The following is a 13,364-nucleotide window of genomic DNA, read 5'->3' as shown; positions in this document are numbered from 1 at the left end:
TAACAGCACATGTGCACTAACAGCACACATGCACTAACAGCACACGTGCACTAACAGCACACATGCACTCACAGCACACGTGCACTAACAGCACACGTACACTAACAGCACACATGCACTAACAGCACACATGCACTAACAGCACACGTGCACTAACAGCACACATGCACTAACACCAAACATGCACTTACCCACACTAACAGCACACATGCACTAACAGCACACGTGCACTAACAGCACACATGCACTAACACCACACATGCACTTACCCACACTAACAGCACACACACGTATGTCAACAAAGCAAAGAGAAGCTCTGATAAGAACACACCCAGAGGGTGAGCGGCTTCATTCTCAGCTCAGGTGGTCATTACTCGGCGATATCTTTACGTCGCTAAATTTGTTTGCTGCTATATTAATGCTCGAATATTAAATACAGCTCCTTTTAAGTATATGCCTATAACACTGATTCTAAACATGACCTGACAAAAGTCTGATTGTATTGTTCTACCTCTCAGACAGTCCTATTTTGGTCCTGTGTGACATACCTCACACCTGATAATCAGCTACAACAAATCAGGTGTTGATCTCAGGCAGGTAGAGAGACAATAGAGGTGTTGATCCAGTATGACCTTTATTGGTCCAGAATACTTGCAGCAATCATCACTTCCTTTCAAAATAACCTGATCGTTGTTGTGGCAGCGGGTGTGTTTCGGCTTGGCTGCAGAGTGGGTGGAGCGGGGGTGTGGTTCAGGGAACGGTGTCTGATTGTCATCGGCTGGACTGATTGACAGTCTCTGTTTGTGTATCTGCGAGTCTGTCTCCATAAAGGGGTGGACAGACGGAAGACGAGAGAGCAGGGAGCAGAGACACAGTCTGCGGTCTGAACGGAAAAAGTTTGTTACCGAATGCCCCTCTGGCTGCTCATCCTTGGTGCTTAGGGGGGGGGGGGTGAACCTACTGGTGACGGATACAAACATGTCACGGTTGTCATGTCAGATGTCAATTGTTGATGGCTTCAAACACAGTAATGGTTTCATTTTAAACTCAACTTTAGTCATTACATTTTCTATAACATGGGTCAACCTTTTTGAGATCGAGAGCTACCTGAGGGGGGCAGAGAATAATATGGAGGGCTACATTTTCTTCATAGCAATTACCCAAATAATATCAATAAACCATTTAAAATTATTATTATTATGCTACAAATATTAGCGTACACGTTCACTCAATACAAACACAACTGCTCATGCTCTAAAATGAGTGATCAAAGTTGTAATACAGACTATAAAGACAAACAAACACTGGTCTTAATCCCATCGCCCTCATCTAGCAAATTCTGAGTTGCACACAGATCTGTTGCCAATAATGAAGCATGGTTCCTTCACGGCCCGTATTTAAACTGTGATCCTGTCTGTACTGTTTCCAGACTGTGGTTACATCCTCGTGCAGGCTGCTGTCCCCTGAGACTGTTCTCTTCAGTCTTGGCTCCATAAATCAGGTGTGTCAGCCAACAAAAAATAATTTGATTGTCAGTCAAGTTTTATTAATACACTTTCATTTCCTGCAGGTTTCTTTATAATGCAAGCAGAGTGACAGAGAGACACTAATACACACAACCTGTCTTCATGCATATGTACTATATATATATATTTATATATGTGCATTGTATAAAATTGGCATGAATAAATATATTATTTTTAGAAGACACTAAACATCAAAATAAAAGTTAGAGAAGGGAATTTAAAATATTCATGCTTAAAAAAACTGCCATGATATTTGAGTAAAGAACTTGTAGTCTATGAAAATCTTTTGAGATTTTAAAAAGCTCCATGCTGACTTTTTGCACGTTCGGTTTATTGTTTTACGATAGAACAACGACTTTGTTCGTCTTGTTTTGGAAATAAGAATGTAAAAAACAAATCCCAATATACTTTTCTGTTCCTCTTGTGAACTTCCCTCAAAACACAATCCACATTAACATCCCTGTACTTTCTATATTTGTACCCTTTACCATCACAACTAATTGCCTAAGTCCAACACTTACCTTAAACCTAACTTAAACCTAACTCTAACCCCAACCTTAAATCCAACTCTGAACCATCAAGCAACCTTTCACTGCCAAAAATGTGTCTACTCTAAAACTCAAATTGGTTCACACAAAGATAGATATACACGTATTACACAATCACACACACACACACACACACACACACACACACACACACACACACACACACACACACACACACACACACACACACACACACACACACACACACACACACACACACACACACACACACACACACACACACACACACACACACACACACACACACAAAGACAGCCCTACATGCTCTTGTTGTTTCTACTCCAGATGTGAAGAAGCCGTCTTTGTTTGCAGCAGACTGAGCCAGTCGGCGGTCTGGAGGAGTTTCAGAGCTCGACTTTCACAGATTTATAGACTTTTAACAACCTGGTTTTGGGTGAGAAGAAAACTTGGCAGAGAGCGAGAACGGTTACACAGGCAGCTTTTCTAGCTTCGTCATAGCTTCCTTAACACAACGACAAGTGTGTGTGTGTTATTTTGGGGGGGGGGCATGTTCCTCCACTTTTCCATATCCTCATTCCTGCTCATGTAGCTGAGTGAGTCAGGAGAAGGTTATGCTGGAGGATGAAGGTTAACAAATGAAGAGGTTTCTGATGGACACAGAGGTCACAGAGGTCACAACTAAAGTTGTTTCCCACGTTGGTAAAGGTTCCTCTTACAGCACACAGAGGGTTTTGGTATTATCTGTTCAGATCAATCATCGGCTAAAACAATAGTCCACCCCATGAGGACTGGTGCATCAAAGCCTCAGCTCATAAGTCGTGCTAAAACTACAGTGATCAGTGCTTTGGCCAGACTCTCGTTATGTAGACCTGCTACATTCAACACCGTTAGAAAACAATCCCCTCTTTGACCAGACGTCTGCCGCTGAAGCCAAACGCCTCGACGCATACGAAGCAGACGATAGCTCCACCCAAACTCTCTTCCTGTCCACCAAATACTCTGTGTCCGTCCATAAGTGGACACTGGTATCTTTATCATGTCCACCTGATGCCATTGAGATGTCACGGACCATGCTTGTAAACTACATTCAACGCATCTGAACATTGTTTATTATTTCTTTCAGCATTGGTTTCTTTTAACCATGACCCTAACCGTGAAGGTGCAATGCGTAACGCCTGGCCACATAGTCCAAACCAGTAGGGCCAAGCTTTTCACCTCCTCCAACCCTCTTCTCGTAATATCCTTCCTATGTCATAAAAAAGTTTCCAAATTTCCAACCTTGCCTCATCTCATAGCGGTAATGCCAAGTGGTTTCAATATGGCCAAACGACCAGAGAAACAACAATCTGTCTTTCTCCTGGGTCCACACAACCTAGTCATGAGTTATAAAAGAAGAAAGCTGACTCCTACCTGACAGCAGAGCAAAAATATGCAAAATTCAACCAAGCTGCCGGGCGAAATAGCATTTCTAATATTCATCTGCGTTAATTTTTCTAAGAGCTGGATTAGCTCAGTTTTAGCGAAGATCTCAGTAGAAGATCTCCCTTGCTGGGAGTTTGCATTTGGCAGGGTGATAAAGGTTGTTTACCTTCAGCCTTCTTTGTGTTTCCCAAGGTCTGCACCGTCAACATGATGAACGAGCCCAAGACATTGGCATTTTAATTTTTTATCCTTTAACCCTTGTGTTGCCTTAGGGTCATTTTGACCCGAATCAATATTACACCCTCCCCGCGCCTTAGGATTAATTTGACCCCATTCAATGTTTAATGTCGGTGTTCTTTCGGTAGTCAACAAACAAACATAAAGTGGCTTACACTTAAACTTGGAAAACAATATTAATTCTAATAATTTTCTGGAGGTTTTAATTGCTGGCGTCAAATTGAACCCAAAGGGTAAAATATGTTAGTAAATATAAAGGTAACAGGAGGGTGAAACATTGAATCGGGTCAAAATGACCCAAAGGCGAGGAGGGTGTAATATTGATTCGGGTCAAAATGACCTAAGGCAACACAAGGGTTAAATGCTTTACAGTGAAAACACTGTTGGTGTATCACAAAAACACTTTGCAACACAAGTTTTGGTTTCATCACACTATAAAGGTCAACGTTTAAAACAAAGAAGACAAGAAAACCAAATTGATCAGAGGAGGAACGTAACTAAAGAAAGCACATACTTAAAAGTAGATCTGCAACAATGAAACCAAAATAACGACTATGAAAGAATTCGCATATATAAATTAATACACAAAGAAGATAAAATAATTGGTAAACACAGGAGCCGGAGGACGTGCTGCTAGGATGTTGACAAAGACAAACCCTGGCTTTAAAACTTGCACAACTTCCCTTCACCAGATCTCACCTCGTCATTTAAGAGAGAAGACATTGCACATTCTTTCCAATTTCCTAAATTTTGAAAACATGCTCAACTGAAACCTACGAGTTTGTTTAGAGACCAGTGGTTTTCATTGCATTGATTGGTTTACTTGATACCTTGGACCTGAAAATGGATAAAGACCATAAACTCAGACAGGATTAATGCATTATCCTCCAATGTGATCTTCAACTGCTTAAACTAGACAACATCATAAAGCATTCCTTGTTGGACATCCAGCATGAACTTTCCCTGTAGGAGGGACATGTCTCCCTGACAGTCGATATCTATCACCTTACGCCTTAAAACCTCTACAGGAAATAACTGAGACATGCTGCGAGCTAAAATAACCCTCTGGACCCACAGAAACCCGGAGCATCATATCTAGTCTCTCTTTCGTGTGATTGACCCAACCGGTGTTTTCTATGGTTGAGCTCATTCAACATCGTGGTTACTTTACATCACTTCTACTATTCTTTAAAAGAGCTGCAGTTTTTTAGAAGTACTTCCTAAGCTGCGCAGTGTATTGAGAAAGGGCATGTTAGCAATAATAACACATTACTAGAGGTGGTCATATGGTGCCTGATATAATTAAGTTCAACTTGAATTGTATTCACCGTCACAATATTGTACAATAAGAAATCAATTAATAAACATTTATTGGGAACAACAGAGAAGAACTTAAGTGATGAAACGACATTGAGATGGTCCATTTTCCTTAATTGTTGGCACATGAAGAAGGAGATGGATGAAATCCAGTTTCATATTGGTATTATATAGTCCTATTTATGTTTACATGATAGCCATAAAGAACCCAAACCAGATGAACCTCCTGAATTTGCTCCCAATTTGCAGTGGAAACATGACTCAACCTCCATAATTCTCTTGCAGGAGAGCAACAGGTGAAACTCCAAACCCAAGACGAGAATCCTGTTTCAGGTCAGAAGCTCGAGGCTGACTCTTCACCCTGCAACTCCATGTCTTTCTCTTGTTTTCTACTCTCTTTTTTGCCACAGTCAACAACTTCACAATTTGTCACGCTGGTTTGTTTCTGTTTTTTTTATTCTTAAAAAAAAAGCGTTTACGTTCACTTTTCTCTCGATGTTGTGCAATACCGATGTCAACCACCCTTTAACGGCCAGTGTAACATTACATCACCCAAACAAACTCGTGCAATATGGGTTGTATTACTGTAAGTAGATGAGCAGGTTGTGACACAGTCACATTCAGTGAGAACTTAATACAAATAAATATCCTTGGCATCAGTGGAGCACACACACCAGCCGCCAGCTGAACAGAGTCATTACACGGCTGTTTCCTTTAGGTTTTTAATTAAAATGCATTAATATCCCATTTAAAATCCGTGCTTTAAATCTGTGATCCACAGAGCATCACCATGGAATTAGACTAAATTACGTTATACAAGATCGTATTCTTTGCTCTTTAGGAATGGTGCTGCTGAAAAGCATTCAACACAAGAAAACTTTCTTTTTTTGTTGAGTGTTTTTTTATTCTTTCACACAATTTGAGTTTCTGAAAATAGAAAAGTATCTTCACAGTTTGAGGTCCCCTGTGTCATCACCATCAGTGAAAGCACATACTCATTCTACAAGGTTGTTGACACTTTTATCTCTTCTGGAGAATCAAGTGCTATTTGATATGTGATATATTTGATTTTAAAATACATTTTGTTGGAGAGTCATCGACTTTTTGATTTTTTTATCTTGATGTTGTGTCTTTTGGAGACCTAATGCACTTCAAACTGTTCAGGGAAGATGTTAATAGCCTCATTCAGAAAAACATTATGCTTTACATATCAGTGTAGCTCGATCTCTTTTCTGCAAATGTGCATAAATACCAGGGTTAAACACAATTAGTAGACGTGCAAAAGCTGAGCAGCGTTCAACGTTATGAATGACGCCGCCGAGCTTCTCGGTACACCTCTAGTTTCATATTCGGTTTACTGGTTAGGAGGGCAAAGCGCATACAAGAAAATATTGTTGTTAAAATACATATGCAAGGCACTTAAAGGGGCCCCTGTTATCTGATTTTCGAGGCCGAGGGCCATTGAACGAACGTCGCCATTTAATGAGTTGGGAATGAGGCTGTGTTACTTTCAGTGCGTACAATTTTAATGTGCAAGCACACGATAATTGCAACATGAATAAAGAAGTGCCTTTCATAAAATACTTCAAAAATACATTTCTTATATGTTGACAAACTTAGATCAATTTCATCCCTGTTTATTGCTAATCATAATTTTATATTGGTAGAAAAAATGTTCACCTTAAATATCATGTTGGAAACTAATGTGCATATTTTTATGACACAGTTGAGTCAACTGGAATCCCAAGCTGTGAATGTATGTGTGCGTGTTTCTCTTTTGTGAAACTATGGATACGCAACGCTCCTTACACAACAGACTTGGTCTTGACCTCCTGAACTGACAGTAATCGGTACGGTCGAACACGTCGTTACGAAGCGGCGTATCTTCTGGAACTGCTATTTATGGCTGATGTTGGGGCAGGTCGTGTTGGTGTTAATATTATTGTGACATTTTTATTTTGATGCTTTGGCAACATGAAGCCGCGCTGAATTGTAACACTTAGTGAAAAATAGAGACCTTCCTAATATGGAAGATAAAAAAAACCAATATGTGGCTTAGCTACGCATCAGTATAAGTTCAATTTAGGCCGAAACATTGTTCTCTGGAGACTGACTAGCGTTAGGCTCCCCACATAAATCAGTTCGGCTGGAGGTAACAAACTATATCAAATAGAGAGGAAGTCATTTCTGCAAACATCGCAACATTTGATTATCGAAGCGTGACCCCAGATTTATTTAAAGTACCCGCTCTTGATCTCAACAGACCCTGAACTACACCCTGAACTGCCCCCTGAACTGCCCCCTGAACTAGACCCTGAACTACACACTGAACTGCCCCCTGAACTACACACTGAACTGTCCCCTGAACTACACACTGAACTACACACTGAACAGCCCCCTGAACTAGACACTGAACTAGACACTGAACTGCCCCCTGAACTAAACCCTGAACTAGACACTGAACTGCCCCCTGAACAGCCCCCTGAACTAGACACTGAACAGCCCCCTGAACTAGACACTGAACAGCCCCCTGAACAGCCCCCGCTCCCGGTAGTGACGTGTTTGTGAATCACTGTTTTCAGTTTGGTTTCAACATCACGACTGACTGGGTTTAGTTTGGCACTTTCAACCTTTACCGATTTCACGACGCCAACTGTGGGAAGTCATTTTGTGTTACAATTAGGGCTGTGAAACGATTACAATTTTTAATCGGGTTAATCACAGGTTTTTGTGGATTAATCATGATTAATCACATATTACCGATATACTCGGTATATTTTGTGAGAACATAGAGATTTATGACAAAAGACAGATATATACATTTATACATTCTTCTATACAATGGTGCTGCAACTCAGCAGTTATTTAGCAGTTTTCTTCCATATGGAACATTAATACATCTTCATCCTAAACAGAATGTTTAAACCTCCTGTTACCTTTCGGGTCAATTTGACCCCATTCAATGTTTAATGTCGGTGTTCTTTGGGGTCAATTTGACCCCAGGCTGTTTCACTGTGTCAAACATATAAGAAATATCAACTTTTTTATTTATTTAAAGGGCTATTTAGGTAGTCAACAAACAAACATAAAGTACCTCACACTTAAACTTGGGAAACAAGATTAATTCTAATAATTTTCTGGAGGTTTTAATTGCTGGGGTCAAATTGACCCCGAGGGTAAAATATGTTAGTAAATGTAAAGGTAACAGGAGGGTTAAACAGAAAATTTTTCTCTTGTTTGTCAACCATTAACTCCACCATGATACAATCTAAAGGCCTCTAGTCTTCCTCTAGCAGCTGCTGAGGCAAACTGACCGTGTGGGTTTTCTTCATGAACTGGGCCGTGATGAAAGGGACGGCGGGGACACCGCTGCAAAGCTGAAACCTCACCGACACAGACAGGTGGACAGATTGACAAGTGACTTTTTTTTTGCTCGGTCCCGATGCGCGCGCACGGAGCTCTGTGGCGCGCGAGGCGGAGATCGATAAGTGTTAACGCAACGCGAAGAGACAGAAATGACATGCTGCTGTGGAGATCGATCAACAACCGACGTTTGGTTTAATAAAGAACAAAGGCGTGCTATAGAGAACATGTCAGGGGCGGGCCAATCTTTTTAATGTCATGCGATCTACCGACACTACGCGCGATCGACTGGCAGGTCGCGGTCGACGAGTTGGGACCCCTGAACCTACAGGAAGAAGAAGTCGAAACAAGGTTTCGTAGGTGAACCTGCGGAAGGATCATTACCGATGAACAGACCGTCTGCATGAGAGCGGACAGAGTTCAGATTAGTGGTGTATTGAGCTCATTTGCAAGTGACTTTTTTTCGTCCCAACGACCAACAACAGACAGTTGGAAGCTCATTCTGCGCATGCGTTAAATGCGTTAAAAAAAAAAAACTAGTTAAACCTGAAATTGAATTAACTGAGTTAACGCGTTATTTTTCACAGCACTAGTTACAATCTACATTTTTATTGCGTGGTGGGTGTCGAAAGCAAGTCTAAAAATGTCATATGTTGCATTGCCTGAAACACAATATGTATCATATGTGCATAGCACAAGCGTATAGATATCCTTCGTCCCTCTTTAGGTTTGTTTCAACACATTTTATTTAGTGCACCACTTTGCTTATTTTAATTTGTAGATTTGTTTCCTATTTTAAGTGACCTTCATGACCTTTATGATAACTTTTTTTATGTATTGTTGCCTGTAAATAATGACTTTTTGTTTGATCCACATCTTCTTTTTATAATCACATAACTGTGTTAATCTGTGTCTTCAAAGCTTCATTTAAAAATATTAAAGAGTTTAAAAGAAGAAGTGTGTTTGAAGTTATATTCTTAAGGTTTCGGCCTTCTTTTACCTCTCTCTCCCTCCCCCCCCCCCTCTCTCTCTCTCTCATTGGCTTCTATTTCAGGGTCAACGGAGTATTTGGTTCCGGCTTTGCCATCTCCCGGCTCTTTCACTCTTTCAGACAGTTCTCAATCCAAACCGTTATCTTTCCTCTCACTTCGTTATCTACAACTTCTCTGACATCTTTTACTGTCTTTTACCTTTTGTTTAACCTATGTTATCTTTTCTTTTACCCATCTCTCCCACCCATTGTTTTTTTTCTTCTTTTTGCACCATTTCCAGTCTTCTTTCCCCTCTTTGACACTCTCTCATCCTCTCACCAGCTCGTTGTCACCTAATCTCCTTGTCTCACTCTCTTTATCTTCCCCTCTCTGCAATGGTATACACACTATTTGAACTTTATCCCACATGGGCTAAGTCCAGCTCACATGTTCTGGCAAAGCCTCTGTCCATATATCATGCCCACCTGCTTGAACTCGTGTCACTTCTCTGCAGTAAATACATTTAGGTCAACTACATGGGAAAAAAAAGTTCCACGATTGAATTTCATGTCCAGTATAAGTTGCATATCTGGACTTTAATATGAATGGAACATTTGTTTAAAAAGATCAAACACAGTTTGAGAACTAAATGCAAACTTTTCTTCAGGAAGAAATGCACAAAATGTCCACATGTCAGCAGCTCTGATAAATATCACCTCCTCTAAGATAGAAAAAAACCAGAAGCGTTTAAAGAGTAATTCTGGAGGCGTTTCTGTTTACTTTGGACAGACTCAGTCTTTGAAATGATTTATGTTTATTTAACTTGATTTGGAAAGTTTTGAGACTTTTTGTTTTTGAAAAGTTAGCAGGCCCAATATTATAACTAAATATGCTTATTGTATTGAATCCCCCTATAAACCCTGTTACAATGTTAAAAATACATGCCAAGTTGTATCCTTTTAACCATATTTTACAGTTTGTCTACGTATAATCTACAGTTTTTATCGAGATTTTGCCAGAGGCTTAAATAATACGATAACGACAACCAGAATTAAATATGCGTATAATAACTGGATACAATACTATGAATTTGGTCTCAAATTGATTAAAAGATTCATTTTGTTTTGCTGAAACTGATATTGAAATGGTCACTCCGTCTCCCTCGCTGCTGCTGCACTCTAAAAAAAATAAGTTGAGTCAACTTAAAAAAGTGAGGCAACCAGCTGCAAAGCCTTTTTGAGTTCACTCAACTAAGGGCTAATGTGTTGTGTCAACTTATGATAAGAAGTTAACTCAAAGTGATATCTTAAGTTTGTCAAACGTAACATTACTATTCAGATGTACTTATGTATTTAAGTTAACACTACTTAAAATATTGCATTTGATACTTAAGTTCAGAACACTTAAAATATTAAATTGGAGAAACTTTAAATTGTGTGTCTTGTAGATTAAAAACATACATCAACAGCACTTAACATTTTTTGTTGAGAAATGTTTTGTTGAGAGAACTTACTTTTAACTTAAAATGTTTTGTTGAGAGAACTTAACTTAACTTAAAATGTTTTGTTACTAAATTTCACTGCCCATTATTTGAGTACACTCAACATTCTTTGCAACGTTGCCTTCATTTAAATTAATTAAAAATGAAACACCGTTTTCTTTGAAAAGTCAACAGTTAAAGAAAACAAAACTTCTTCAAACACAAAAAAGTTTATTAACAATAACTAAACATTTGTTTGCATAACTATATGAATTCCAGGTGTCAACACTTGAATAGACAGCAGAGGGTCAACATCCTTAAAAATCTAAATGGCTTCATAAAGAAAAAAAAAGAAAAAAATCTGTTTTGTGAATCCAAAACCAAGGCCTTGAAACAAGCTTTTAACATGGTTGTGACACGTGTAGCCGCTACTGGTAGGTTCTACCCTAAAGGCACCATTAAGCAACAAGTAGCCAGAGGGATATTCGCAATAAGGTTCATTCCCGACAGCAGATCAGGTTCTGCTCACGCCCTTCCTATCTCCTGTCTGTCCAGCCCTTTTATGGAGACAGACCAGATAACTCACCAGATCGTCATCAACTGACTGATTACCAATCTGATTACCAATCAGTCCAGCTGATGACACCGTGACACCGTTCCCGAACCACACCCCGCCTCCACCCACTCTGCAGCTGAGCTCACTAATTCTCACACACAATGGTATATGATGGAACATATATACAATACAGAAGGACAATGGCATTCCTTTGAAACTGAGCTGTTTGAGAAAACATAGAGACTATAATAAATATTCACCGCCTCTCTCTTTTAAATGTTCGTTTTTTTCCCATTCTGTAACAATACAATTTAGAAAAGTCAAAACATTTTTATGCAGATTTTTAAACCAACATACCACTTTCATAAGAGTCACCTCCTACACATTAGTATTATTAGCTTCAATCTTCATAGTCTGTTAAATTAAATAAATAAATTACAAAATACAGTGTTGTGCACCACAGATATGTTACAGAGAGGTTCATGTCATTTATGTTCGCTTTCCTCATCCAGGCTTCCTGATTGTTTCGCACCTGTCATCACACTCTGTCTCCTATGCTCATCAGTGTCAGCCCTGCCCCTGATTGGTCCCACCTGTGTCTTGTTACCATGTGCTTAAATCTCTGTCTCCAGTGTTCCTTGTCAGTTTGTTGGCTTTTGCTGCGATCAGGTCGGGTTATGTTGCGTTTTTGAAAAGTTTTTGATCCCTCACCACGTGAGCGCTTTCATTTTGTTCATCGTAGAACCGAAAATAAAGTACCCCATAAACATTATCTCTGGTCTCCCGGTCATGTGTAATTGTCCCATTTCTATGTCTGAAAGTTCAGAACAGAAACTTAATCCGACCCAAGAACGCCCACGCCGGCCTGTCGGTACAGGGCTGCGACGATTTTTCATCACGAGGGAAAAACTGACAAAGTCACGGGAACATAAGAGCTGAGAGGACGCCAGGCCGGGGTTCAGGAAGAATTATTCACACAGATGCAACAAACTGTTGCCCAAATGAATAATTTTTCACCATCAACAGACAGCTCCTCCAGACGTCACTCCAGCTGAGAATTTGTCGTCATCACTCCAGCTGACGACCCAGGTCAGGCTGTTTCTCCCGTTACGGCTGGCTCTTCCGGGAGATTTTCCGGCGACTCTTCGAACCGACAGGACTAACCATAAAGGACCAGTTGGCTCTACTGGAGACACTCCCTGATCTGAATCTCATCGCTGTGGCTATCCGGATCGAGCAACCGTCTTCGGAAGAGAGAGAGGGAGCGCCGACGAACCGACAAAGATGCCCCAGCTCAGAATTCGCTCGAGGGTCAAGGGCTGGCCAGCGGAGGGTGTCCAGCTCATGTTACCGGACCATCAGTGGTCTACACTTCCGAATGACTGGGAACCCATGCAGCTTGAAGAACCAGGCTTTTCTCTGAGTGAGAGGCGCTGCCTACGGGAGGGTTGCTCTCTACTGCGGCCAGCCGGCCAACAACCGCTTTGCCCGGGAAAGATCGTGTTTCACCAGTCAAAAGTGAGGGCTTGGTGAGCAAGTTTCGCAGACTTCCCTCCTCGACCTGTTACTCAGTAGACATTTGTATTAACAATCAGACCATTGACCAGGGTGTGTTATTAGACTCAGGGCTGACGAAGCCTTATAGACTGGGGCCTAGTCAAACAGGCTAAAAATAAAACTGTCCCGCTTATCTCATCCTGTTAGTGCCAGTGCCTTTAGACGCCGCTTTGTTGTTCACAGTTGCCCATTGCATTGAGCCCATACGATTACTATAAATACACCATACCGAGAGCAGCAATTTCATATTTTGAGTCGACTCAGCACCCGATTATTTTGGGGTTTCTTGTTGAAGATCCACAACCTCACATAGACTGGCCTTCAGGAAAGTTAAGGAATGGGGAGAGGATTGTGGCAGGAAAATCCTCGCAACCTGTTAATGCACCAATAGACTTTGTAGTAGGA

The 13,364-nt window shown here is 40.6% G+C and overlaps 1 protein-coding gene across 1 annotated transcript in view; it reads left to right on the top strand.

The window, feature by feature from the left end:
- Window positions 1-6,336: 6,336 nt before the first annotated feature.
- Window positions 6,337-13,364, top strand: part of LOC130207588 (zinc finger protein jing homolog) — a 12,427-nt gene continuing 5,399 nt past the window's right edge. Inside the window, exons 1-2 of the mRNA XM_056436235.1 lie at window positions 6,337-6,361; window positions 7,296-7,582. Coding sequence (XP_056292210.1) covers window positions 6,337-6,361; window positions 7,296-7,582 — 312 coding nt within the window. The remainder of the gene's footprint in view (window positions 6,362-7,295; window positions 7,583-13,364) is intronic.

The sequence above is a fragment of the Pseudoliparis swirei genome, chromosome 17 (assembly GCF_029220125.1).
Source record: "Pseudoliparis swirei isolate HS2019 ecotype Mariana Trench chromosome 17, NWPU_hadal_v1, whole genome shotgun sequence".
Classification (NCBI taxonomy): domain Eukaryota; kingdom Metazoa; phylum Chordata; class Actinopteri; order Perciformes; family Liparidae; genus Pseudoliparis; species Pseudoliparis swirei.
This window is presented reverse-complemented; position numbering and strand designations above follow the sequence as displayed.